Source organism: Pseudovirgaria hyperparasitica (genome assembly GCF_010093815.1).
Source record: "Pseudovirgaria hyperparasitica strain CBS 121739 unplaced genomic scaffold EJ05scaffold_9, whole genome shotgun sequence".
In the NCBI taxonomy this organism is placed as follows: Eukaryota; Fungi; Ascomycota; class Dothideomycetes; order Acrospermales; family Acrospermaceae; genus Pseudovirgaria; species Pseudovirgaria hyperparasitica.
In genome coordinates, this window is record NW_022985557.1 from 982,448 (window position 1) to 1,007,730 (window position 25,283).

The window sequence follows — 25,283 nt, forward strand, 5'->3', positions numbered from 1 at the left end:
CCACCACCCTCGAACAAAATCATGATAACCACCCCCAATGAGACATTACAGATCTTGAAACATCAGCAGTCTTCTGACGGCATTACGTGCATGCTTCCCCGTCTGCCACGTCCAGTCATAGATGCAGATGTCTGTGCAAGCAAGCATCCATGTCCCGCATGGATCCCCTCCTCTCTTCCCGTTACACCGAGACTAGGCTGGATACGGACACGGACGCTGATATGATGTGATGTGATGTGATATGATACCTATGCTCGCCTGCTTGCCTTCCTGCCTGTCTTCCTGCCTGTGGTCCTGCCTTCTTGGAGCTTGGATCATGAGTACAAACCCAAACACCAGACCATACCCCGCGCAGAAATAAACATGATACATACGCACATGTACATACCGGTGTGCGTGCATGCATGCGTACGTATCCGCGTCCCGCCTCCACAGCATAGTAGAGAATAGCGAGATATGTGAGTGATGAACACGGGGTGTTTGTTGGGGGGGGGAAGAGGGTTAATAGATGGTTTTGAGAGGAAGCGTTTTCTATGTACAGAGTCCTAGGGGTCGTTTTAGTGGCTTCGGGTAGTGAAGTGAGCTTTCTTCAAGACGTGTGGGTATTGGGACAGCTGACGTTCGGCGCATGGAAGGTAAGGTAGGAAACGAGGTTGGGGGGGGGGCGTCTATTGGGTTTTTCTGGAAGCAAGCGGCATGGAAGAGGTCAGGTAGATAGGGGTGAGCAGCCTAGAGGATTGGTCGGGTTGTTTTCAGTCTGGTTCACTGTTGTCAGGAATTCAAGTAGTGCCTGATAACCACCTTCTTTGCAATCTGTCTTTTGATGCAGGTATCTTCAGCGGACGTATTTGAATTTCAAGGCAAGATTTGATCGTCACTTAGACGGGGTTGGAGGTCTTTCATGCATCATGTACGTATACTACGGGTGGTATGGTATATAGGTCAATTTTCAATTACAGTATGGCCTCGACAGCGTAGTAAGGGAGATTCCTCGACCGAAGTTGCTTCTCTACTCGATACAAGCTACCAGAATCTTTTCAAAGTCACCGCTTGTCTCGCTCTCGATGCGTTTCCGTAGCGTCTTTCCATACAGCTTTATGAATCGATCCTTCACAGCATGCATGTGCTGTCGGTTCCAATGCATACGGACAACACGGTTCATGAGCATGGTGTCCCTGGTGCCTAGACCCTTCATCGTTTCCTCAAGTTGAACTGCGTCCGATTCCACTCTGTCAACGGCACGGTTGACAAACAACATTAGAGTGGCTTCCATGTGTCCGGAGAATTGCTTCTTGATCGCATCGACCAGCTTCTGTGAGAATTGATTTTGAAACTCATAGGCGATGGCGCGGACTTGAGCGTCATTCTTGAGTAGCAAAATGTTGCAGAACTGTACTTGGTTCTTGATGCCAGTCATAGCATGTCGAAGCGCCTTTGCATCCTCGCGAGCTTGATGCAGATCGACTGGAATAGAATCCTCGTTACGTCGCGCACTGATGATTATCATGAACATCTCTTCCGTAGCCGCCGACAAGTCGCTTCTAAGGTTGCTCTCCAAGGACTTTTTCTTTGTGCCCTGATAGTGAGCTTTGATAGCGTTCATGTCTGCATTCGAACGTCCCACCAGCACATCGTCAAGAGCACTCTCCTTTGTACCTATGCCTACCAAGGCATTGTCAAGAACCTCAACATCATGCGTTAGTGGACCTTGTACAATCGCAATGAGAGTTTCCAGGGACTTTGACAGTTTCCCGAAAACAGCATGAGCTTTGATATCTAAAATCAGATAATCGTGAGTCTGGGGATCGCCAGTCTTGGAATCGCAAGTCTTGGATAATTTTTCGGTTTCGAGGCGTTGTTTACATTCGGTGTCATAATCTGCCCGAAGCTTTGCGATTTGTAGTGGATCCAGTTTACTTAAGGTACCGATCAACGCCTTCTCGTCGATGCCGATACTACCACGTAAGGCCTTGTAAATGATTGGTAGCTTAACTGTCATTTCATATGGTGCCATCTGCCCCTGAATGTATCCTAGCGTGGGAGGAGTTGGCGCTCCGGGAGGTACTCCCCATTGTCCCTGAGGGGCTCCGTGTTGTCCCTGTAGGCTGTTAAAAATCAACACGCGCGATGGGCTGATACCATCTTACCGGAGGAGGAACACCATAGTAATGGCCTGGTGGAGCCCCGTACGGCTGTTGCTGAGACGGAGGATACTGGCCTTGCCCCTGGGCAGGAGGTGCTTCGTACTGTGCCGGCGGAGCGTATCCTTGATGTTGGCTATAGCCTGGTTGCACGTATTGACCTTGGGGTGGGCCTGGTGCATATTGAGGAGCTGGCGCATATTGACCTTGAGGATGAACAGGCGGATATTGAGCCTGTGGAGGGACTTGCGTGTATTGAGGCTGTGGGGGATACTGCGAGTGTTGACCTGGCTGTTGATATCCTGGTTGTGTATAAGGTTGCTGAACGTACGGCTGTTGATTGTACCCAGGCTGGGGTGGATCTGAATGTTCAATTGTCACTCACCAGAGGCAGTGGTATCAGAAGGACTTACGGCTTTGGGATGGCGGATAACCTGGATATCCGCCTGGTGGCGGATACTGATGAGACATAGGTCGTCTGAATGGTAGTATAGAATGATGTTGAAATTACGACCGTTATGTGTTAGCAGGCGGATTGAGGGAATAATGTGTCTGGAAGAAGGCTGAGATCATGGACAGTTGCTTAAAGCTGAGTGAGCCATTGTACGAGAAACAAGATGGACTGCAAGTGCTTATAGTGGGGGCGGCTGTGTTACTGCCCCGCATGGATGGATCGCACCCTTAACTTGTCGACTCGTCAACTGTGGCGGTGAAGTGCACTGCAATAGGCTGGTCAATCGGATGGCATGATTAGCTCGAAAGGCCTAGTGTAAGTGCCAGTTGGCATAATCTGCTCTGTAAACTGGTGATGTTCGTATGAGGAGATCAGTAGAACAGACGTCATACTCCACAACTACAGTCAGAGCCCATTCGATGCGACAGTATCAAAGGGCATATTTTCAAGGGCGAACGAATGAATCCAGTGCCCTAGTCCATCCAATAGCCGGTAGACAGCTTCACAGTACAAGTCTTGGACAGTAAGTTTCCATTCGGGGACGACCTTGAGCAAACGTTGTGAATATTCAAGGCTGTGAGGCTGTAGTCCCGCGTATTACCTGCGCCACCTGCGCCACTTCCACCTATCTCACCCACCATAACTACCATCACAACCAATGAGACGTCCAGCTTGAATTACCGCCATACTGTATGCACGCCAAGGCATAGAACAAGCGCCGTCCCTGACCGTCTCTCTCAGCACGTCAGTCGAAGCTTGAAAAGATACTTGGACATCTGGTGGGAGTTCCTGCTCTCTATGTGCAAATCTCAATCCTTACGTTGTGGTCTTTGCGGTTTGGAGCCTCATACCGCGACATTGTCACGATCTTCGGATAGCTTCATGTTGAACTACATGCCTAGCGCAGCCCTCGAGCAATGTGGATAATATTCCAAGCATACATCGCTACCACCGTGCTTTAATCAACTTCGGCTCATAATGGAGGAATTCCCACACGATCCAACCCTTTGCAATGAGGAGGAGTCGGTGCTCACATTTCACAGCGACGACAGGCTCTGTATTTACTGTTCGAAAGCCATTGAGGGAATAATCGAGCCAAATGAGGAGCCCTGGGAAATTACCATGGGTGCCTTCGATCAACTAAGGCATCCGAACCGCAGGGCCGCCGGCCCAGCAATAGGGTATCTTCACATACATCACGATGGTACTGTGCGTACCTTGCGGCACGAGAGGCATAAATGCCCAATGTGCTTTGTTGTGGAGGGATACTTGTCGCTTAAGATTAAGATGGGAGGACCCCAGTGGTCTTTAATAAATGATGGACATTATCGTATCGTCTTTCAACAACACCTAAACAAGTTGGAAATCGCCCTTGAAATCAGAATCGACGCGCCCCCGCCCCCGAGCGATCGCATGACTGATTGGAGATTTAAAACATTCATTTACGACTTATATGTGCTGGAAGAACCCAACGACCCTTTTTGGGAATCCGACGGAGGGTTTCAAATTCGTCCTAAGAACGTGGACCGGCCTTGTTTTCACACAAGATTTAATACCCATCCTAGTTCCGATGCAACGTTCAACGAAGTCAAGGTCTGGCTCCAGCAATGCAAAGACCAGAAGCTCCATCCCCGTTGTCAATGGAAAATGCAGGAGCTTCCAAAACGTATCATTTATCTTGGCATAGAAACGCCGCCCGAATGGGTATATCTACATGACGGATGCGGCAGAATCGAAGAATATGTGACATTAAGCTATTCCTGGGGCTCATCACCGCCATTCCGTACCACTTGCGATAACATAACAAGTCATTTCAATGGTATAGCAACCTCGACTCTTCCAAAGACGCTGAAAGACGCAGTTCTTATCGCATCCCGTTTAGGCTTTCGCTATATATGGATAGATGCTCTATGTATTGTTCAAGACGATAAAGACGACTGGGCTGAGCATGGTCCTGTCATGGCCCAAATCTACAGCAACTCCGCACTCACAATATCGGCGACGGGTTCCGCAGACTGTGAAAGCGGCATATTCACTGATCTAATGAAATATGGCACAGAAATCGGATCATTCCGCCATAGGTCAGATGTAAAATACCGTCGCTCGGTGTTCTTCGACCAACGAAGGGACTTCGGAGGGCCCGCTGGTCATCTTTTCACGCGAGGCTGGACATTCCAAGAACACCTCGTCTCACCTAGAGTCTTACATTACACAGGCTCTGGGGTAACGTGGGAATGCTTCAGCATCTTCCATCGGCAAGGCAGCCCCGAGAACCTGTTCCGAGTCAATACTTCAACAGAGTCAGAGTGGGCAACGCAAAATGCCTTATACAAGAGGATTGCCGAGCCACAATCGCAGCATACATTCGAGAACTACGTGAACAGAATGGAAGCATATCACAAATGGCATAAGTGGGTTGTCGATTTCTCCTCACGCGATCTCACGCATGTGAATGATAAGCTACCTGCAATGGCCGGAATCGCAGCCCATTTCTCTACTAATATGCAGAGCACTTACCTTGCTGGTCTGTGGAAGGAAAACTTCGTAAGTGATCTGCTCTGGGAACGCAGGTCGCTACAGCTACAACACCATACCGGGATTGCACCGTCTTGGAGCTGGGCATCGGTCTCTGGGTGGCTAGACTATCATTTTGACAGCTTTGAATATGTACTGACAGGGTCGCGGTACGACATAGCGATTTCGAGCGTAGATGTACAAGAATCTGTTACCGGGTCGTTTGGGCGCGTAACCGACGCACGAATCATAACACATGGCTGGCTCCAGGAGGTAAAGCTGGTCCGGCTCACTTTCCTTCGTAAGCGCAATGAACATAGCGCTGAGCACGGCTTCGTGGAACGTACGGACGTCGCGTGCAAATTGGACCACCTTGAGGATGTCAGTATGGAGCCCATATGGTGTTGGGCATTGCGAATAGGATTGTTTGTTCCAACGGGTCTACGCTCCCCTAACGATGCTCGCATTGCAATGCTGCTCCTTGACAGAGTCGGTCCGCCGCAGGACAACACATTTAAAAGAATTGGGTTAGCATATACCGTGTCCTGGTATGATGACAGAGGCCCTCCTCTACCGGAGGACATTTGTGTTTCAGGATCCTGGCAGAAAATGGTGTTGATCTGAGGATGATGCTGCATTTGCCTCCCGTGTTCGAGCTGAGCTGGATTCTTATAGACTCGTAACCTTAACCTCGGAATGTATGTACAGCCAGCGCAGTCCGTCCGGCTCGGCAGAGACACAATCCCAGGAACCAAACATAGCGAAGAGCGAATTCGTTCAGATCCATGTTGCACATCCCAGCATTCAGACGACGGTTATGGGCGCACAGCATGATGCACACACAGCCACTGATTTCATGTCACTCCAAGGGCGTTGAACAGCCTCCTCAGGGCACAAAAGCTTATCCTGACGGCATGTTTCACGGATGACAGAATGGAGAGAGACGATGTATAGAAGTGCCGAGTCAGTAATGGCTTCTTTGGTAACAGAACGTTCACGACCATTCTCCGCGGTCGACACCGTCGCTCATCCATCCATTTATCCATCCATCCATACGGTCACACCTCTCTCTGCGCTTTCACATCCCCATTCCCGGCCTTGAGCAAAGTCGCAACTCTCCACAAACCAGTGACACAGCAACATCACCATGGTTATGGCGAAGAAAGAACAACAGAATCATGAATCGCCATCCAGACAAAACCCCCGGTCAAGTACACTCCGGAACGACTGGGCCGCCGCCGCCGCCGCCGCCGCAGCGGAGGAAGGAGAGACTGCGCCACGTGTGTGGACGGGCAACACGGGCAGCAAGCTAGGGAGTTTTACCAAGCAGCCGATAATTATTACCCATCCATGGGAATGGAAGATCCGGAATATTACTAAAGGGCCAAATCTCCTGGCTGGCGCCGCCACAGACATGGCGCATAGAATCATATGCAGCCCTTCCGAGGCTCGCACACATACATGCACGCATACATATTTCGCAGTCAGTCAGTCAGTCAGTCAGTCAGTCAGTCAGTCAGTCAGTCAGTCAGTCAGTCAGTCAGTCAGTCAGTCAGTCAGTCAGTCAGGCACAGCCTGCACATTCAACCCGTGTGTGATGACTTTGTGATGTCTTGCTTTTCTGCTGCAAGGGACGGACTGACTGGCTCGCTGGCTGGCTGGCTGACCGACTGACTGGACGGCCCAGATCGCCTGCTCCATCCAGACATCCAGCCTTGTGCGTTCCAAGGGATCGTATATGTACTGTATGCATTAGACGTGCCTCGGTGGGGGGCGTCCGTCGTCGTTGTCGTCAAACCAAATAATGCCAACAACAATCACAACCCTCCGTCTAAAAATACTCCCAAGCCAGCTGCTAACCAAAGGGGTGAGAATCCCAGACATCATCTGCCCTCCTCCCTTTTTCAAACATCTGATGAGGCATGTCTGTCTGATGGATGCAATGTGCTCATCACAGCCGATCATGCATGCATGCATGCATGCATGCCGCACATCTCGTGTTTCGCAAACTCCAGCCCTACCAACAACAGCAACAACAATAACAACTTCTTCTCGCCGAAAATAATCCCCCGCAGGACAGTAAGGAAGGATAGGAATAGGAATAATTATGGCGCTAATGGAGCTTGCCATGCCCACGCTTCCGTCGCTTGTTTTAGTTGGTTGTCTCGAAGGGGTCTTGCAGCGAACTACTGTAATTACTGTCTGGCAATACAGTACATACCGATCCATGGGTGATGTAGGTCGCGGTATGCTAATTCGGTACCTTAGTTAATTATGCAACGGGGCAAGACGTCAAATGGATGGGGGCTGGGCAGGCAGGCAGGCAAGCGGGCGCGCGGGGAGGCTGTGCAGGAGGGAGAATTGATCGTCTGAGTCGATACGAAACCGGCGGCGGTCGCCTTGCTGAATGAACCCACCGGGACGAGGATTGTCTCATGTACCGATGTTGCATGTTGCATGATAATGCACAGCACGACGATGAACGAAGACTGGGACGATATGGCAGCAGAGCAATGTCACATCGTCCGAGACCCAGACGAGGCTTCTCTCAATATTGTTGGGAGGCAGCCGGAATAGGCAAAGGATAGAGGTGTGGCGTCACGCAGCGTCTAGGCCCTAAAGCAAGGGGAAATTGGGACGCGTTGATAGCCCCCCATGGGCGCAAGACCGAGACCCCGTTTTAGCCTCATTTAGGCGCCACCCACACCTCAATAGCGCTCCGTTGCCCGTTGCGTTGCTTTCCTATACTACGCTTACGCTTTACCTGTCTACCTTATCCACGGGCTGCCGCTGTCCCGCGCCTCCTGACTCAGCTCAGCCGCGTGAGGTCTGCTGTCGCCCTGTGAGTGTGTGATGATATCTATGGAAGCTGTCGCCCACCCCCTTCTCAGCTGCTTCATCTTCACATATTAACAACAACTACTACAACTCCCATTCACACCTTACGCCTTTGTTTTTCGGCTCCTTCTGCATATTCTATCCACTGTCGCTTTCTCACACTACTATCTCCCGGATTTGCTTCGCTGCATATATCTGCGAGACACCACCGTCGTTTTCTGGCATCATCGTTGTTGTGTTTGCTTTTCTCAACCTTGCCCCCCTATCGCTTAACACAAACATCCTAGCTATACCATACTACCATGGCTCTGCGTTACTCGACTGCTGCCCTGGCAGCTCTCCTACCTTTCGTCTCCGCACAGACCTTTAGTGCTTGTAATCCCATGAAGAAGAGTGGTTGTCCAGATAACCCCGCTCTACCCCAGACTTTCGAGTCCGACTTCCGCAAGGGCGAGAGCGCCTTCGATGGCTGGAATGCTATCGCTGGACAGCTCAGCTACCAAGGAGATGGTGCTCACTTCACCATCGAGAAGCAAGGCCAGTCTACCACTATTCAGACTGATGGCTATGCCATGTACGGTCGCTTCGAGGTCCGGACGAAGGCTGCTGCGGGTACCGGCATCGTTTCCAGTATCGTTCTACAGTCAGAGTCCCTGGACGAGTTCGATTGGGAGTTCCTTGGCTCGTCTCCCAATGAAGTCCAGGTCAACTACTTTGGGTAAGACCTACCTATGCCATACTCATGTAGCATCACTCTAACGATCCACACAGCAAGGGAGACACGACCACATATGACCGTATGACTCGCAACCCTGTTGCCAATGCCCAAGCCAACGTTCATACCTACATTGTTGACTGGAACGCCGAGCGTGCCGAGTTTTGGATCGACTCTACCCGCGTGCGTGTCATCACCCGCGCCGAGGCCAACGGAGGTGCAAACTACCCGCAAACACCCATGAACCTCCGCATCGGTATCTGGGCTGGTGGTGACCCAAACAACGAGGAGGGAACCATTGCATGGGCTGGTGGCAAGACAGACTTCAGCCAGGCGCCTTTCACGCAGGTCCTTGAAAGCATAAAGATCACCAACTTCAGCCCCGGCAGTGCATACAAGTGGACGGACATGAGCGGCAACAGCGACAGCATCGAGGTCGTTGGTGGCGATGCGGTGCAGTCTCCAAGCAAGCCGGATGAAGAGGCCCCATCTTCCACACCCACTCCATCTGCGGCGCCTTCATCGTCCGGCGCAGAGTCTTCATCTGCTCCTGAGTCTGCTGGCCCGAAGGAATCGGCCGCTTATGCCCCTGGTGGTCTTGGTGGTGGCAATGGTGGTGTCACACAGCAAGCCACTACTCTTGCACCTGAGGCTACCGCAGTCGTCAACTGCTCAGCGGGTGCAACTGATAGCTTCTGCCAGACCGCGGCCGTTGTCACTCCTGCTCCTACTCCTTCTGGTGCTGGCAATGGCGGTGCCGGAACCCAGCCAACTGGCACTGGTGCTGCGCCTAGGGCCACTGCCATCGGCGGTATCGCTGTCGCGGCTGGTGTTGTCGCAGCTCTTCTTTCATAGAGCATAGATGTTCGAGCTAGAAGGATGGAAGAGGTCTTTATTTTTTTCTGCTGTCAGAGTAGAGGTTGCATATGTGGTGTTGGGTATCTGTCTTTTTCCTCCGTTGATACAGATCCGGAGATGTATGAGTATCATCAGAATGTGAGCATCTGCTTTAGACGTCTAATATCAAGTAGAACATGTTATGAGTGTGAGACAATGAAAGAACTTTCGACAAGCGGCGTGTGATATGGCTCCAGTGACAGTTCGTGGACTCGCGTCAATTGTATGTGATGGGTGAAGAAGCGGGGCACCTGTCCTGTTGATGGATGGCAGCAAATGCTGACTCGGACGGCGTTTCACTGCTGCAGCCTGAGGCAGAATTGCTCCGCGGGGTAGGCTCACGGGCGTACTTGTGGCTTATTAAGCGAATGCTGGCTGGCTGATGTTAGTGCAAGTGAGGTCGATCAGTGCATCGGAACAATCTACATACAGGTCGCCTGACTGTTATGTACAGTATGAGAGGCATATCTAGTAGTAGTGTTTGTGTTTGTGTATGTATCGCACAATGAACTCTGTCACTTTTCCTGTCCTGTGCAAGCTCGTGTATTCAGTGCGGCGACGGGCACGGGCAGTAAAACACGTTCTGTAACTAGTTATTCCTCTTTTCTACACAACACTTGGAACTCAGATCTGGCCGGCCGATCCCGGAGCTTGGTACATGTCACAATTTTGATTAATGGCCAATGTTTTTCGATTGGCACATGCTCGAAAGTCTTAGCTCACTCAATTCATTAACCTATGTTATTACTCAAAACTTGAGATCTTACAGATAGTCCTCCACGAGTTAGGCCAAACGCCCCCATTTTCGGTTCTCTCGGTTTTTATATCAATACAATGTTGTCTTCCTTGCCATAACTTTATAAACCCGATAATCTCTCATTTCTTTGACGACCTACCTGGGCATTCCTTCTCTTTGCCCCCCCCGGCTCTTTGATCGCCTCGTTACCCAAATCATATCCCGCACTCACTATCCAACGCAAATTTTGGATCTTACAAAGATGTATCAGAGCGCATAGCTCTGATTCTAGCTCACCATTGCAAACTCTCTCTGAGGACGCCCCCACCACGAATTTCAACGTCATTTCCAGGTGCAGACAAACCGAGCTATCACACGCGCATCCATAACTATACCTCCGCATACCTCCGATCCTCTAGTCGCAGCGTCGCGACACACTTACAAGACGTCCAGTCTCCACTCCGATCTGGCCGTTATTCTTTCACTCCAGGACTGATATTTCTCTTTCCAACACATTCTCATCGCCTTCATACCGGTCTTCGCCAATTATGAAGCCCCAAATACCGAGACTCGAAGACTTTGGCATCTCTCCCGAATACGGTTTCCTTCCACCCGAATTGCCTCTGCTCCGCCTACCCAACCCGTACTATGCACAATGGGAGGCTGTGATTAGCAACCTGCAGGGTCTGGTGTTAAGCAAACGCCTGCGTGAGGTTGTACTCCGTCTACCAGTCCTGTCCACCGAACATCTCGAAACAGATTCCGAGTGGAGACGTGCATATGTAGTACTAGCATTTCTGTCGCATGCTTACATCTGGGGAGGGGACGTTCCGAGTGAGGTAAGTGCATTGCCACATACTGTTTGGTTGCATTTTCAAGCAGAGCCCTGAGATCATGGATTGACCAATGATGTAGATCGTACCACCGCCGATCTCGCTACCCTTTCTGCAAGTTTGTCGATATCTGGAATTACCACCCGTCGCAACATACGCCAGCGTAGTCCTGTGGAACTGGCGACCGGTATTCGACAACGAACCTATCGACACTCTGTCCAACCTCGCTACACTCAACACTTTCACTGGCTCTCTCGATGAATCATGGTTCTACCTTGTGTCCGTTGCCATCGAGGCCAGAGCGGCCCCAATTCTCCCCATGATGCTTGATGCGATATCAGCAGCTCGTCGTGGAGATACATTGGTGGTTACAGACTGTCTTCGTGACTTCGCAGAGCGACTCGACGAACTCGGCACCTTACTACAACGCATGTACGAGAACTGCGATCCACATGTCTTCTACCACCGCATTCGCCCCTTCCTTGCAGGCAGTTCAAACATGGCCAGTGCCGGCCTGCCAAACGGCGTCATGTTCGACACTGGTGTAGGCCCCCAGTCCTGGGTCCAGTTCTCCGGAGGCTCCAATGCGCAGTCTTCCATCATACAATTCTTCGACCTCGTCTTGGGCGTCGAACACCGTCCGACTGGCGAGCGTGCGCAAGTCTCCTCACTATCGAGTACATCACCCGGAGCCCCCTCTGCACCGCCCGCCCCATCCAACAACTTCATCCTCGACATGCGCAAGTACATGCCGGGCCCACACCGACGCTTCCTCGAACACGTCGCCAGCATCGCCAACATCAAAGACTTCGTCACCACACATCAACACGACCGCGCGCTATGTACAGCATATGACGCATCGCTTGCCATGCTCCGCGCCTTCCGCGATAAGCATATCCAGATGGTCAGCCGCTACATCATCGTCAAGAGCCGCGAGACCAGGAGCCACGAGCGCAGCAGCAGCAGTCTAACAACACCGCCCGCCAAGCTCCCCCAACAACGCAAGATCAACATCGCGAGCGCGCTCGATCCGACGACTGGTCTCAAAAAGGACGGGCTGCGTGGCACGGGGGGCACGGCGCTCATACCGTTCTTGAAACAGGCACGTGATGAGACTGGCGAGCCTGCGATCGATGCCTGGGCAAGGAGACTGCTGGGTGATGCGCCGACGGTGGGCAAGACAAGCTTCGACTTTGGAGGGTATAGGATGGCGAAGACGAAGGAGAGTGGAAGTGGTGAGATGGAGGTTGTTGGGCTGGCTGGGACGTGGAGTGTGGATGATAGCGAGGGCGGTATATGCCATTGGTGAAGAAGAAGAAAACTTTTCGTTCCAATGCAGAAAGTTACGTCGCAGCCGCAGACCGTAAACTCGTTCTTAAGAAAAAAACCTGGAAGACAGAAAAAAAAGACACGAGGTTGGGATACGGGTCAGGTATACATACACACACATACCCAGCCGACTTTCTTCGCTTTGGTTAACGTTGTACATAGACATGGATCTCACGATACGAGCGTGCGCGCCTCTGGACACCCCTCCTCTTTGGGCGATAGCGGATTGAATATGTGTATATATGTATGTATGTGTGTATTGGGACAATGGCGCTTCAATCTGTATATATATAATCACCCATTCTTATCATCTTATGACGAGGTGAGTCGATAGCTGTACTATTATGTAAAAAAGAAAGATAGAAAGTAAACAACACATTCAATGCGAAGTCTAAGGAGGCGTCATGTGAGAACGTCAGATACGCTAGATAGATGTATGTTGACTTTGCTCTGTGCCTGGGGAATGGAAGGAAGGAGCGACTCGGCCTTTGCTTCGCACGAAGTTGTGCAAACAAAGCCTAACCACGTTCTTGTGGTGAATGTGAAACTGATTTGAATTTCTTGTTTGATGAGGAATTATTGTAATCTTCTCCTTCTATCAAGCAGTGAGTTACTAGTAGCACTACTGCAATATGGATTCTTTTTTCGGACACGTTGTGGCTATGTAGTGTTCAGAGCAGGCTTGGTTTGGTCGTGCCCGTGCAAGTGCAGCTAGGATTTCAGGTAGCTTCAACGACGTGGAGGTTTTAATATTCTTTTGGAAATCGGAAATACCAATGAAAGGTTTTAGATCTATGTGTGTGTTCTGCAACGCCGACTTAAGAACGGAAGTACAACGATCTTACAATGGATATCCTACAAGAATGTACAGCGGGCGACAAGCGCGCCTTGCGCCATCGCACCAGATGCATGCATATATATGTACAACGAACAGGCCGCCACAGACGCGCGAACAAGCGCCGATCCAAGCCCCTTCAAAACAACCGATTCTCCTCCTCCTTGGCCCTGTTCTGCATGAAGTTCATGCAGAGCAAGGCCGACGCGACGCTGACATTGAACGAGTCGAGTTCGATATTGACCCGGTCGATTGGGGCTGCGGTCGTGATTGAGACACGGTTCTGCGCCATCCTGATCATGTGTTTGCTGAGCCCGGTCTCTTCGTTGCCCAGCATCAGGATCGTCGGTCCGTCCTGGAGCGGCGTGTCGGGTCCTCGCTTGGGCTCGAAGGTGATCCGCGGGAAGCCCTGGTGGACGTCTGCTACCATGGCTGCTGCAAAGCAGTTCCAGCCGCTCTCCTGGCGGCTGCGCTGGATCAACGCCTCTGGGTTGTCCACTTTGAACAATCGCACTGCTTCGAGGGCTCCCGAGGATGCCTTGCCGGTGATGGCTGAGAGAGGCGCGGAGCGGCGGGCGTTCATGATGATGCCGTCGACGCCTAGGAGATAGGCGGAGCGTAGGATAGCGCCGAAGTTGCCTTCGTCGGCTATGCCGTCCAGATATAGTAGGAATGGGTATCGCCATCCATTGCTCTGATACACGTATCTGGTTTCTGTGCCGTTGACATCTTGTTCCTCTTTCGTTTGGGGTGCTGGGACGACGTCGAAATGCTCGTCTTTCAAAGATACGGGGCCGAGATGCGAGATTGGAAGAACGGGTAGTGGCGAAGTTTCGAGTATGATACCCTGTTCCGTCTCGTTAGCTGGAATCGCAGTGGTGCTTATGAGTGACTTACGTTGTGCGGTCGGCCACCGGAGAGCTTATACATTATCGAGTCATATTCGAAGCCGCAATTCTCAATCCTTGCGCCACGCATAGCAGCCCATCTGGTCAATGCCTCGTGTTCCTCTCCCCTGTCCTCTGGTTTGACGCGGAGATATAGCCGGTAGATCTTTCTGCGACCTGATTTCAGAGCCGCAAGCACGGCCGAATGACCGTACAAGAATTGCGATGCAGCGGTCGTGTAAGGAATCCGCACCCAAGGAGGCAAGGGCCTACTGTGTTGACGATCTTCCGGGGCCACGTAACCCGTTTCTATTGTTTTCGCCGTGGGAAACTTCGTCCTGTCAGGCAAGCTCCAAGAGTCGTTATCGCGAGGTCTCTGGTGGTGGTATGTGCTTCTTTCCGACCTTCTGATTCCCTCGGGCTTATGTGCTGTGGGACGGGGTGCTCGTTGATATCTGTTCCCATCGCTGTAATCATTCGCCGTCCTCGACCTAGATGTATCATCTGTCCGGCGTTCTCTGTAAGTACCCCTTGCGCCATAATCAGGTTTTGGGTATCTGTCCCGCCTTCCCTCGTCATCTTGCCGCAGAGCTCGGTGTATGGCAGTGTACGTCGATGCAGGTCGCTCCCGTGATGCTGTACAAAATCGATATGCTGAGCATGCCAGGTGAGGCGATGGTGAGGCCCGCGCGAGCATACTTCAGTTACTCCGATAGTCGTCGTAGTTGCGCGCAGTTGCGTATATGATCGCAATGAGCGAGGAGAACGTTCAAAACTCGTGTGATCATTGATTGTCAAGTAAGATGGATATCGTTAGCATATTTAGTGCACATTTGCAAACATAGACATTTAGGACGTGGTCTTTAATGCAGTGCAACGGACATAAATTTTGGCAAGCCGAGCGTGCACGTCCCCCAAACGCGTCTCCAGAGCGGCCTGCCGTGACGATCAATGGATGAACTTCGCGTTGCGCTCAGGTACGCGACCAACAACATCAGGTATAGCACATTTGATTGCACTCTGCGTGTCCTCGGCGCTTGCGGGCATAAAGCTGAGTGCAGACCTACGGTCATATAGATTTCTACAGTATAGTACGTCTTCAAGACCCTAGGAGGTCCGACTCAAGAGCTACACTGACAAAGTTACAGCCTCATCAATGTAGATTTTCTGCACGTCCTCTTCCTCGCGCAAGCATAACTGGTAGAGCTCTGTAGCTGTCAAGGATACATCCCCCGAATATGGTCAAACGAAAATCGTACCGCGCGGCCAGCGCAGTCCAGCCAACGTCGGCTGGTACGTCGCAAGTGGCAGTAGTCATTCCAGACAAACCGCCTCGGTATCCGCGACGGTCCTACAAGTATTACAAGGAGTCGGACATAGTTCGTAAGGTACTGAAAGAGAATGAGGGGGCGGACACTGTAATGTACGAGGTTCAATTTGAGGATTACCATAACGAGACTGTGAGTTCACCTTTTCGGCGAGTAGACAGCCATTCGGTGAAGTTGAGAAGCATTTGCTGGCCTGTCAAAGGTCGTCTTTCACGGTCTCTCTGAACCGTATCCCTGTAGAATCTGCCTCTCGACTGTCAACTGCTTCACCTAGACCTTGACCGTACTTTTCTGACCTAAAACCCTAGGTACCATTCGATCGTCTCCTCGGTCTTGAAAACGGCGAAAAGGCTTTACAAACCTTCCAAGAGCATCCTGATACTGAATCACTGGACGAAGATTCGGATATAGACATGAAATTACGAATAACCAACAGGAGGAAAAGCCCCGAGGAGGATTTCTCTGATGGAGAAGGTTTCGATACAGATGATGGCAGTAGTGACCTCGATCCAGTTGTTCAGAAGCGAAAAGGCCGACCTGTTTCGACAGAGCACTATAGAGGGTCTAGAGCGGGGCGCAGAAAGAAAAGGCGCGCCGTCGACTCTGATGACGACTCTGAATTCAACAGTCGACGTCGGTCTAGGAGAACCACCGCGTCACGGAATACCAGATCTTCAACAGTGGCATCAGGACCAGCTCGACGTAGTACTCGCGCGTCCACGGCAATAGCTATTGACGATTTCGAAGACGACGAAGACGAGTCTTCATCTGGAAGCGAAATGGAACTGCTTCGATCAGATGTAGCACCACGCCGAAAACGTCGCCGGCTTGGACCGGGTCGTCAACAATTGCTTCGCAAGAAGATCCCAAAGGAAGGGACTCGAAAGTCAGATCGCGCAACAAGACATCAGACCAACATGCAAGAGGCAGGCCTGGAGGATGCGTATCGGTCAGACTCCTCTGAAGACCTAGCAGCACCTAAAGCAATCACGAGTGTTCGAGAATACTTCCAGGAACTGCCAAGAAACTCAGAGTTCAGAGGCCGTCACATCATGCATTGCGAAACATGCGGCAATGGAACCTCTGCTGGGCCCCTGATTCATTGCCAAGGCTGTATCCTTAGCTACCATAAGCAGTGTCTTGGTCCCAGAAACCAAAGAGAGCATTTGGTAACGAAGATCGGACACCATGACTTTGTCTTGCAATGCCGACGTTGCGTCAATACTGCAAGGAAGCGCGAGCAGACAGCGCCAGACTTTGCAAAGTGTCAAGCCTGTAACGAGGTTGGCTTATCGTGTATTCCGTTTCGAGAACGCAAAACGCCTATGCAAGAGCAAAAGGATCGCGAGAACAACCACGGCGAAGACCCTATCGCTAACGTCAATCCCAAACTCATTAATAATGTGAACAATGTCATGTTCCGCTGCAACAAGTGCACCCGTCCTTTCCACTTCCATCATCTCGAACCACGGTCCACCCATCATATGGATATAGACAGAGACGATGAAGAAGCAGCGAGCGAACGCTATGGCGAGTATTGCCGTGACTGGCTGTGTAAAGACTGCGTGTCAGCGAAGAAGGTTGCTACGCTGATAGCGTGGCGTCCTCGAGATCTGGACACTTACCCGGCTGGACTTGGCGCTGAAGACATGGACGAAGACGATATTGAATACCTCGTCAAGTGGGATAATCAGTCCTACTTCCGAGCTACTTGGATGCCCGGTCCGTGGGTTTGGGGAGTCACTGCTCCTGCTATGCGCAAGGCCTTCCTCAAGCGAGAAGACGGGCCCAAGATGCGAACAGAAGATGCGATTCCTGAGGAGTTTCTGCGCATTGATATTGTCCTGGACGTGCGCTACACGAGTATCGTCGACATCCGGACCGAGGAGATCGATAAAGCCCGTGTCAAAGAGGTCGACGAGGCTTTGATCAAATATAAAGGTTTGGGTTATGAAGATGCTGTATGGGAGAAGGTCCCCGAGCCTGAAGACGGCGACAGATGGGTTGACTTCGTGACGGCTTATAACGACTGGGTCTTGGGCAGATACATTCACGCCCCCAAGCAGGGCCCTCTTAAGATCCGCCTGGAGAAACTTCGAGCACAACCTTTTGCTAAGTTGGAGAAAACTAAGCAGCCGGAGAATCTTATTGGTGGTGAGCTCATGAAGTACCAGGTAGAAGGTCTCAATTGGCTCTACTACCAATGGTATTGTCAAAAGAATGGCATCCTCGCTGATGAGATGGGGCTTGGAAAGACGATTCAAATCATTGGCTACATGGCGACGTTGGTTCAAGATCACAACTGTTTCCCCTTCCTGGTCGTTGTACCAAACTCCACTTGCGCCAACTGGCGAAGAGAGATCAAGCAGTGGGCGCCTTCATTGCGCGTTGTCACGTATTTTGGGTCTTCTGCCGCTCGCAGTATGGCTTACCGACACGAGATGTTCCCCGAGGGAAGCAAGGATCTTCGCTGTCACGTTGTGGTCACTTCGTATGAGGCTGCCATTGACGATTCCAGTAGGAAGTTTTACAGAAGTGTGCATTGGGCAGGTCTGATCGTTGATGAGGGCCAACGCCTGAAGAGCGATAAGAGTCAGCTTTACAATGCACTGAACTCTCTTCGTGCACCTTTCAAAGTACTCCTTACTGGCACACCTTTGCAGAATAACGCGCGAGAACTGTTCAACCTTTTGCAATTCTTGGACGACAAGTGTGATGCGGCTGCACTTGAAGAAAAATATGCCGAGATGAATAAAGAGAACATCACTGAGCTGCACGCTCTCATACGACCCTTTATCCTCAGACGAACCAAGGTCCAAGTACTTACTTTCCTCCCTCCCATGGCACAGATCATCGTTCCTTTGACCATGAGCTACCTTCAGAAGAAGCTTTACAAGTCTATTCTAGGCAAGAATCCTGAGCTTTTGAAGGCTCTGTTCTCGGCTACAAACAAATCTGTCAAACCAACTGAGCGGGCGAATCTCAACAATCTCTTGATGCAACTCAGAAAATGTCTTTGCCACCCGTTCATCTACAGTCGAGAGATTGAAGAGCGCACTGAAGTAGCGGCGATTTCTCATCGAAATCTGGTCCAAGCTTCTGCAAAGCTTCAATTATTGGAGCTCCTCCTTCCGAAACTGCAAGAACGGGGCCATCGTGTCCTCATCTTCAGTCAATTCCTGGACATGCTCGACGTCGTCGAGGACTTCCTCGATGGCCTGCAGATGCGCTATCAGCGTCTCGACGGCACCATGGGTTCGCTGGAGAAGCAAAAACGTATTGACGAATTCAATGCTCCAGAGTCTTCTTTATTCGCCTTTCTTCTGTCAACTCGTGCGGGTGGCGTTGGAATCAACCTCGCCACGGCTGACACCGTTATAATTCTTGACCCAGATTTCAATCCTCACCAGGACATTCAAGCCCTTTCACGTGCTCACCGTATAGGGCAGAAAAAGAAGGTGCTTTGTTTTCAACTGATGACCCGGTCCAGCGCTGAAGAAAAAATTGTTCAGATCGGGCGAAAAAAGATGGCCCTAGACCACGTCGTCGTAGAATCAATGGGTGACGAAGACATTGAAGAGAAAGATGTGGAGTCTATTCTAAAGCACGGCGCTACTGAGCTGTTCTCTGAGGAAAGCACGAACGATATCAAGTTTGATGACGCTTCCGTAGACAAGCTGCTGGACAGATCACAGATGGAGGAAACGAAAGCAGGCGCGGAAAATTCAGCAGAGTCGCAATTTAGCTTCGCTAGAGTGTGGGCAAACGACAAGGGTGCTCTCGCGGAGGATATCGATGTGCCAGACGACGAGCCAGAACAAATGCCGGATCCTTCTCTTTGGGAAAACATCCTGAAGGAACGTGATCGTATTGCCGCAGCTGAGGCTGCAGCGAAACAACGGGATCTTGGAAGAGGCAAGCGTGCTAGAAACGTAAGAAGGAACAAATGTATGGTGAACGAATGCTTACAAGGTGCCAGACCATCGACTACACGCTTCAAGACGAAAAGGCCGAAGCTGGGGACAATGCGCCTTCACCAGCGAAGCCAAAGCACCGAAAGAAGAAGTCCGCGAATGATAGCGATACAGACTTCCAAGCCGAAGGAAGCAGTGAGGAATCCGGAGAGGAGGAAATCGGGGCAAATGATGGTACTGAACACTCACCCAAGAAGAACTCCGAGGGGCAAAAGAAGAGCTCGGGTAAGAAAACCTTTTCTTCTCCTAAGTCTCAAAAGTCGCCAAGTAGGATTGGAAAAGCGACATTCTCTGTCCCTACCATAACCATTGATCTGTCCAAACCGTTCGGCATGTTGAAGGGGCAAAGCAAGCCCAAGGCAGTCAACCTGCCTCAAAGCCCGCCAAGATCAGCTGCTAAACATCAAACTCTTGGAAATCTCGCGAAAGTCTTGCCGACCACGCCATCTGCACGGCCTCTCGTCGACTTCCCTGCGGGGGAGATTGTCGTTATTGATTGAAGACTTTGATGGTTCGCGGCTTGATCTGGCCGGCCTTTTCTCCTTTTGACCCCTTACCCTGTTCCCCTTTCTATTCCAATTCCCTTTCAATTTCACGTCAATCTTCGATCACACGGCGCTGACATCATACAAAGTCCATAAATTCGAGCGTGTACGAGTACCTACAGTTCCAAACCCCGACGGCATGCTTCCGTATCCCCCCTCCTCACAAGCTTGCCACGCATGTACCAAGATGCATCCCAAAGGGGCATGTCCCCTGAAAGTTGCAGGCGTGGAATACTGCGGCCTTTGCGGACTGGCACATTATGGTATTCAACGGGTCTGCCCGCATTTCCACAGCGAGACACAAGTCCGCGAGATGCTCCAGGCCCTCAAGAGCTCTGGCGAGCCATCAAACATCGTTGAGGCTGCAACAAAGTATCTTCGAGGGTTGAAAGGTAATTTAGTACAAGAGAAAAAGAAGCGACGAGAAAAGGCCATGGGCTTAGCTACTGGGGCTCTTGCAGCGAACGTCAAAGGCGTAAGGCCGACAGTTCCTGGACAGGTTGTAAATTCGATGCAACCAGGCGAAAGCAACGGGCACCTTTCAGAGGAGGCTAGAGCTCATTCTCAACAAATACAGAATGGGATCAATGGAATCAATGGTACTAACGGTAATATCGACGATGACAGCGTTGCGTCAGCACTGATGGGTTATCTTGGGCGTTGATTTTGTTTACGTCGGGTCCATTTTAGGTTTGGTCTCGGTTGCTTCGGAGTGAACGTTGTGCTGGCTTTTTAGATCTTCTAATCTCGGTCTTCTCGGCGGCACTTTGGATTTATATACCTATTGCGAGATACTCAGGATAGTGGAGTCCATGCGATGTCTGCAGCTAGCACTCGCACAGCGCACCAGTACAATGAATGCACAATGACCTGAAGTTAACTCAGCTCGACCATGTTGCATCGTATCATCCATCCAGACACCGCTGTTCTATCCATGAACACGAGCCAAAACAGCATTGTTCGCCGCCTCATCGAGTTTCTCACCTTCACGTATATCCTTTCCACTCTCTCCTGGCAGTCATTCCCGATAATGCTACTTCTTCCCTCCCTCCTCTGACCTCTTCCCGCAGATATAAGACCGACATATAACCCTACATACTCGCAAGACAACCCCGACACAACATGCGCACCACATACCCTGCCAATCTGACATACTGTCTCCTCAGTCTCACCACGCTCCTCCTTCCTTTCACCAAGGCTTATCCTCGGCCTGGCGCCGCCACGTACACGACGAAACCAATATACCCCCGTCTCAACACAACATATGCGCGAAGTAATGCGACTATAGCCTGTGGACCCGTGCAATGGATGTGCGCTGATTCGACGGGGCCATGCCTGTATGGTGAGTTGACGGAGGCATCGAGGAGTCTGTTTGGGGATCAGTGGATCGAGGATAAGCGCAGGTTTCGTTGAGAGTTGAGTAATTGGAATGGACGGGGTTTGAGGCGGATCAGTAAACTTGGCTAGGTGTTCGAGGCGGATGGAAGAGTATTCGGGGAGCTGGAAGTTGGAGACTGTTGGGTAGGAACTTGAGCACGGCGAAACTAGTGGATCTCCTGGCTTTGACATATGTTATATTATGTCTTCCTTTGGAGGTACGATACGTCCTCAATAGCGACGTTGACAACATTCATTCGTCGCCAAAATGTATGCATTGGTAAGCACACGCAAGGAGGGATCGCGAATGTTAGACTAGTATTCGTTGTATGACATGATGTGCTTTTAGAAAGAGACGACACTGAACTGTTTATGCAAAACCGAGAAGAAGACAATTTCTAATAAACGCCATACATGTGAGTGTCAAAACACCTTGCCGTAACACGTCCAGTCGTGATTCGTGAGTCATGAAGCAAAACCTATCAACGGTGGCGTCCAACATGTTTCTTTGCCTCCGTGTTGACTTCCTTCCGTCCTGGATGCTCAGGATTTCTTTGTTGGTGCAAGATAGCCTGCTCGGCAGCGATACCAGCGGCCCAGATTTCCTCTGATCGCGCCGACTCGTCCTTGCTGCTTCCAAACATGCGTTGATGGTGCGTATGCGGGATGATGTTTCGGTCCTCTTCTTGCATGATCAGCATGCGCTCGAGTCTGGGGATCCTGTTTGTTCCGTCACGGGTGGAGGGTGCTGTCTTGTCCGGGCTCTCCTCCCAGTCGCCTTCGTCCAATGAGACACCGTTTGCGACTACGGCGGAGTCGTCGACAAGCCCGTTGCGCTCGCAGAACGCCATCCAGGCTTTCCAGCTGTCGTCTTCGCGGAGGATTTCTCGATTGCCCAGCACTATGAGACCGTGCTTCGCTCTGGTGAGTGCCACGTTCATTCGCTGGGGTTGATTCACCAGGCCCTTTGAGAAGCTGACGTCTTGATCCAAGAACCGCTTCTTGGACCGCGTGGTGCAGATTATCACGACTCGGCTTTCCAGGCCTTGGAATGCCTCTGTCGGTCCTATGTTTACACCCCACAACTGGTACGGGTTCTCTCGTATTGTCTTTCGGAGTAGTTTTACCTGCGCGCTGAAGGGGCTCATTATGCATATATCTTCTTGTTCGACCAGCTTGGATTCTACGAGTTTCTGTGCATAGTTGCAAGCAAGTCGAGCCTCACCGAGATTGTACCATCCACCTCCATCTCTCTCGATTTCGTCTGCAAAAGTATTCGGGGCGAACAGGACTGGCCACTTGCGCCCTTTCCAGTGCTCCCAACTCATCAACTTCTCCGTGTCCTTGGCCTCAGGCTCAAGTGTATCGAACTTGAAAGTGTCAGCGAGTTATGAGAGTAGTGTATTCTCATCAAAAGTCTTACATAATATAACGAAGATGGGAGCGCAAGTATGGAAGGGTGAGACCGGTAATTTCTAATCAAATTCGCAAAAGGGGGTCTGGTGATTGGAAGGAGGTTCTGAGTCAAGATCGGGGCAGCAGATCGTGTATTACAACGGGCTAGAGGATGATCTTGATACAATGAGCGACGGAATAGTCGGGCAAATAGACTGGTTCGAATCTCCTTATGGTGGGATGCTGTGCGCGGCCCTAGCTGATACTCATCTCCAGCCATAATGAACTGTGGCCGAAATTCCAGAGGCATAGTAGTGACTGGTGAAGCAACAACGGAGAGAGGCACCAACGTTTCAGGCTCAGTAGCCTGAGCAGCCTCATCTATGAGAAGCGCCGACCAATGTAGACGGATGCTCAATTTTTGGCTTTTATCTTGGTCAGGGTGAATGGCAGAATTGATGTTCGATTGTAGATTGTACAGATCCCTATTAGTCACCTTGGCCGAACACAGAATCGAAGCATCGCGGCATGTCGTCACAATAATGCGAGTATTCATGAGAACTTTGAAGCTTGGCAAACCGAAAGCATCGTCCAACGAGAAGCAATACATGAGGATATTGTTTGGGACTTCGGCAAAAGTACGCGCAGGAGAGTTCAAGCGGAGTAGCTTCTCGGGATTGAGATGGGGTGCCAGTCGTTGCAGAAGTATATCTGCAGCCGCATCGGAAGGAGCGCATACAAGTATTGACCCGCAGTAAGGGGCCTCGAGGAGTTGGAGAGCAGTCTCCACTAGAGTTTTAGTCTTTCCAGTCCCTATTCAAGTTGTGTAAGCTAGTAAAGATGCCCACCTACTTCGTAACTTACCTGGCGGGCCAGAGACCAGGTATGGCACATCGCCGTAGTCATTCCTGGCCATCGAATGTATTGCCCTAAGCTGCTCAAAATTAAGCGAACGATCGTAAGTGCCTTGTTTGAAAGTGGGACAATTCAGTTCGGTCTGCTGCCTACCGTCCCCATCATCTGGAAACAGCATTGACTGTATCCATTGCCGTCGTGATGTTGACTGTCCATCGGTGCTCGACATAGTAGCTTGAGGCGATATAGGCGAAGACTGAGCAGATTTCTTATTGAGTCTTGCCGGTGGCTTTGTCGTATTCAGGCCTGTAACTTGAGGATTATGATAACATAGAGGTGCCTTCAGATCTTCCTGGATTGACGGCAGTAATTCTGCTATCGAGTTGAAAAGTCTGTGCTGGACTGGGAATATGACGTTGAGTCTCAAATCTGGCGCAGATTCTACCACAAAGTTACTGACCTCCAGAATCAGAGTCTCTTGAGCGCGTAGGACTGTCTGTACACGTGCGTTATGCTGATAGCCGGTAAATCCTGGAGCATATGAATTGAGAGCGCCAGGATGGCCCTGTTCGCGGCTCTTCAGCCAGCCCTCCATTCCAAGCGGCAGACCTGTTGCAGAATTCAGTCGCAACTGACGAACGTAGATCAAATCACCCGGAAATAGTAAGGGTTCATCTTCTCTCAGACCAGGTACTACGACGTGTATCATACTTTGAGCCCCCGTTGGCCCTCCTGTCCAGGTCGCTGTTGCAGGATGCGCGTAGAGGTTCTTGGCATTGCACTGTTTTTGAAGTGCATAAAGCTCTTCCTGGAGGTAGTGCTTGAAATACATCTCATAGTTTTGCATGGAGACAGCTGGCGGTTTTGTGGAATACTGAGTGTCATCATAAAGATTTGTGGTAGGCGGGGTTGGCGGTAAGAAGGCACTTGCTGTGAAGCTATCAATGTAGAGTCGAAAGTTGATCTGTTTGTATTCTGGCACATCTATAACAACGGCCGGTACTGAGTTGATGATTTTGAGAGTGTTAGGGACGAATGAATGGGCGTATATGTCGTAGCCCCAGTCTACATCTCCCTCGTTGTGAATTTCTTGTTGTTTATTGGAACTCGAGACTTCCCTGTCAGGTACAGCTGTTGATGAGGCGCTGGCGGATATGATAGCATCAATTTCGCCCTGTACAGTACTGGGCTTTGGAAGAGGTGTAAAGGTTTGCTCAACATTGTTTGGGGTTATGATCGGAATGGCTTTAGATCGTTTGACTTTGTGACCGCTTGTGGTGGCCATGAAGAGTGCCAGGTCCAAGTTCAACGCACTGTAGATTATAATATGTGTAGCAGCGACCCAATAGAGAGGGAAAGGAGTGAAAAATAGTATAGTGATGGAGAAGTGAAACGTGATGATGCTATGTGATTTTGACGCCTCGCGCTTTGTTTGTTACCGCTTAGTCGTACGCGATCCATTATTTAGGCCTTGTAAGCCAGGCATCAAGATCCGATACTCACCGACTTACAACATCCTCTTTGTGGGAATCCCCGCGAAACATAATTAGTAGGGATCCCACATCCAGATCTTATTTCCACCATGTTTCCACCGTGTACGAGGCAGCATATACCAGTCAGTACCTGGATC

General features: G+C 50.7%; 9 protein-coding genes across 9 annotated transcripts; 5 read left to right on the plus strand and 4 right to left on the minus strand.

The window, feature by feature from the left end:
• Positions 1 to 742: 742 nt before the first annotated feature.
• Positions 743 to 2,689, minus strand: EJ05DRAFT_476868 (Annexin). Its single transcript, XM_033744126.1, has 3 exons — positions 2,555 to 2,689; positions 2,148 to 2,503; positions 743 to 2,098 (listed from the first exon to the last, which is right to left on the minus strand). The coding sequence occupies exons 1-3, from the start codon at positions 2,610 to 2,612 to the stop codon at positions 1,010 to 1,012; spliced, it is 1,503 nt and encodes a 500-aa protein (XP_033600088.1). The 5' UTR covers positions 2,613 to 2,689; the 3' UTR covers positions 743 to 1,009.
• Positions 2,690 to 3,250: 561 nt separating this feature from the next.
• On the plus strand, positions 3,251 to 5,995 carry EJ05DRAFT_396203 (HET-domain-containing protein). The gene has a single exon (XM_033741382.1). It carries the CDS (start codon positions 3,574 to 3,576, stop codon positions 5,731 to 5,733), a length of 2,160 nt encoding a protein of 719 aa, XP_033600089.1. The 5' UTR covers positions 3,251 to 3,573; the 3' UTR covers positions 5,734 to 5,995.
• Positions 5,996 to 6,822, plus strand: EJ05DRAFT_396204 (uncharacterized protein). Its single transcript, XM_033741383.1, has 2 exons — positions 5,996 to 6,589; positions 6,622 to 6,822. Exons 1-2 carry the CDS (start codon positions 6,257 to 6,259, stop codon positions 6,781 to 6,783), a joined length of 495 nt encoding a protein of 164 aa, XP_033600090.1. The 5' UTR covers positions 5,996 to 6,256; the 3' UTR covers positions 6,784 to 6,822.
• Positions 6,823 to 8,007: 1,185 nt separating this feature from the next.
• EJ05DRAFT_476871 (concanavalin A-like lectin/glucanase) lies at positions 8,008 to 9,992 on the plus strand. The gene is made up of 2 exons (XM_033744127.1): positions 8,008 to 8,665; positions 8,719 to 9,992. The coding sequence occupies exons 1-2, from the start codon at positions 8,250 to 8,252 to the stop codon at positions 9,515 to 9,517; spliced, it is 1,215 nt and encodes a 404-aa protein (XP_033600091.1). The 5' UTR covers positions 8,008 to 8,249; the 3' UTR covers positions 9,518 to 9,992.
• An 851-nt stretch (positions 9,993 to 10,843) lies between these two features.
• Positions 10,844 to 12,437, plus strand: EJ05DRAFT_439792 (indoleamine 2,3-dioxygenase family protein; the record flags this gene model as incomplete). Its single annotated transcript, XM_033741892.1, has 2 exons — positions 10,844 to 11,134; positions 11,211 to 12,437. The coding sequence occupies 2 exons, from the start codon at positions 10,844 to 10,846 to the stop codon at positions 12,435 to 12,437; spliced, it is 1,518 nt and encodes a 505-aa protein (XP_033600092.1).
• A 760-nt stretch (positions 12,438 to 13,197) lies between these two features.
• EJ05DRAFT_511423 (uncharacterized protein) lies at positions 13,198 to 15,027 on the minus strand. Its single transcript, XM_033748246.1, has 2 exons — positions 14,190 to 15,027; positions 13,198 to 14,139 (listed from the first exon to the last, which is right to left on the minus strand). The coding sequence occupies exons 1-2, from the start codon at positions 14,874 to 14,876 to the stop codon at positions 13,432 to 13,434; spliced, it is 1,395 nt and encodes a 464-aa protein (XP_033600093.1). The 5' UTR covers positions 14,877 to 15,027; the 3' UTR covers positions 13,198 to 13,431.
• Positions 15,028 to 15,417: 390 nt separating this feature from the next.
• Positions 15,418 to 20,690, plus strand: EJ05DRAFT_439944 (uncharacterized protein; the record flags this gene model as incomplete). Its single annotated transcript, XM_033741903.1, has 4 exons — positions 15,418 to 15,639; positions 15,816 to 19,439; positions 19,487 to 19,969; positions 20,130 to 20,690. 4 exons carry the CDS (start codon positions 15,418 to 15,420, stop codon positions 20,688 to 20,690), a joined length of 4,890 nt encoding a protein of 1,629 aa, XP_033600094.1.
• A 106-nt stretch (positions 20,691 to 20,796) lies between these two features.
• Positions 20,797 to 21,740, minus strand: EJ05DRAFT_396340 (uncharacterized protein). The gene has a single exon (XM_033741384.1). It carries the CDS (start codon positions 21,593 to 21,595, stop codon positions 20,903 to 20,905), a length of 693 nt encoding a protein of 230 aa, XP_033600095.1. The 5' UTR covers positions 21,596 to 21,740; the 3' UTR covers positions 20,797 to 20,902.
• On the minus strand, positions 21,522 to 25,197 carry EJ05DRAFT_538803 (P-loop containing nucleoside triphosphate hydrolase protein; the record flags this gene model as incomplete). Its single annotated transcript, XM_033749479.1, has 4 exons — positions 21,522 to 22,773; positions 22,827 to 23,611; positions 23,663 to 24,966; positions 25,157 to 25,197. The coding sequence occupies 4 exons, from the start codon at positions 25,195 to 25,197 to the stop codon at positions 21,886 to 21,888; spliced, it is 3,018 nt and encodes a 1,005-aa protein (XP_033600096.1). The 3' UTR covers positions 21,522 to 21,885.
• Between the last annotated feature and the right edge of the window lie 86 nt (positions 25,198 to 25,283).

Bases quoted from the DNA above. Each gene is read 5' to 3' on its own strand.
- EJ05DRAFT_396340 (XM_033741384.1), bottom strand. From the start codon at position 21,595: ATGTCAAAGCCAGGAGATCCACTAGTTTCGCCGTGCTCAAGTTCCTAC.
- EJ05DRAFT_476868 (XM_033744126.1), bottom strand. From the start codon at position 2,612: ATGTCTCATCAGTATCCGCCACCAGGCGGATATCCAGGTTATCCGCCA. The intron at 2,504-2,554 runs GTAAGTCCTTCT...TTGAACATTCAG, and splicing joins TTATCCGCCATCCCAAAGCC to ATCCACCCCAGCCTGGGTAC. The intron at 2,099-2,147 runs GTAAGATGGTAT...AACAGCCTACAG, and splicing joins ACTATGGTGTTCCTCCTCCG to GGACAACACGGAGCCCCTCA.
- EJ05DRAFT_396203 (XM_033741382.1), top strand. From the start codon at position 3,574: ATGGAGGAATTCCCACACGATCCAACCCTTTGCAATGAGGAGGAGTCG.
- EJ05DRAFT_511423 (XM_033748246.1), bottom strand. From the start codon at position 14,876: ATGCTCGCGCGGGCCTCACCATCGCCTCACCTGGCATGCTCAGCATAT. The intron at 14,140-14,189 runs GTAAGTCACTCA...GAGACGGAACAG, and splicing joins CCGGTGGCCGACCGCACAAC to GGTATCATACTCGAAACTTC.
- EJ05DRAFT_396204 (XM_033741383.1), top strand. From the start codon at position 6,257: ATGGTTATGGCGAAGAAAGAACAACAGAATCATGAATCGCCATCCAGA. The intron at 6,590-6,621 runs GCAGTCAGTCAG...TCAGTCAGTCAG, and splicing joins CATGCACGCATACATATTTC to TCAGTCAGTCAGTCAGTCAG.
- EJ05DRAFT_476871 (XM_033744127.1), top strand. From the start codon at position 8,250: ATGGCTCTGCGTTACTCGACTGCTGCCCTGGCAGCTCTCCTACCTTTC. The intron at 8,666-8,718 runs GTAAGACCTACC...CGATCCACACAG, and splicing joins GTCCAGGTCAACTACTTTGG to CAAGGGAGACACGACCACAT.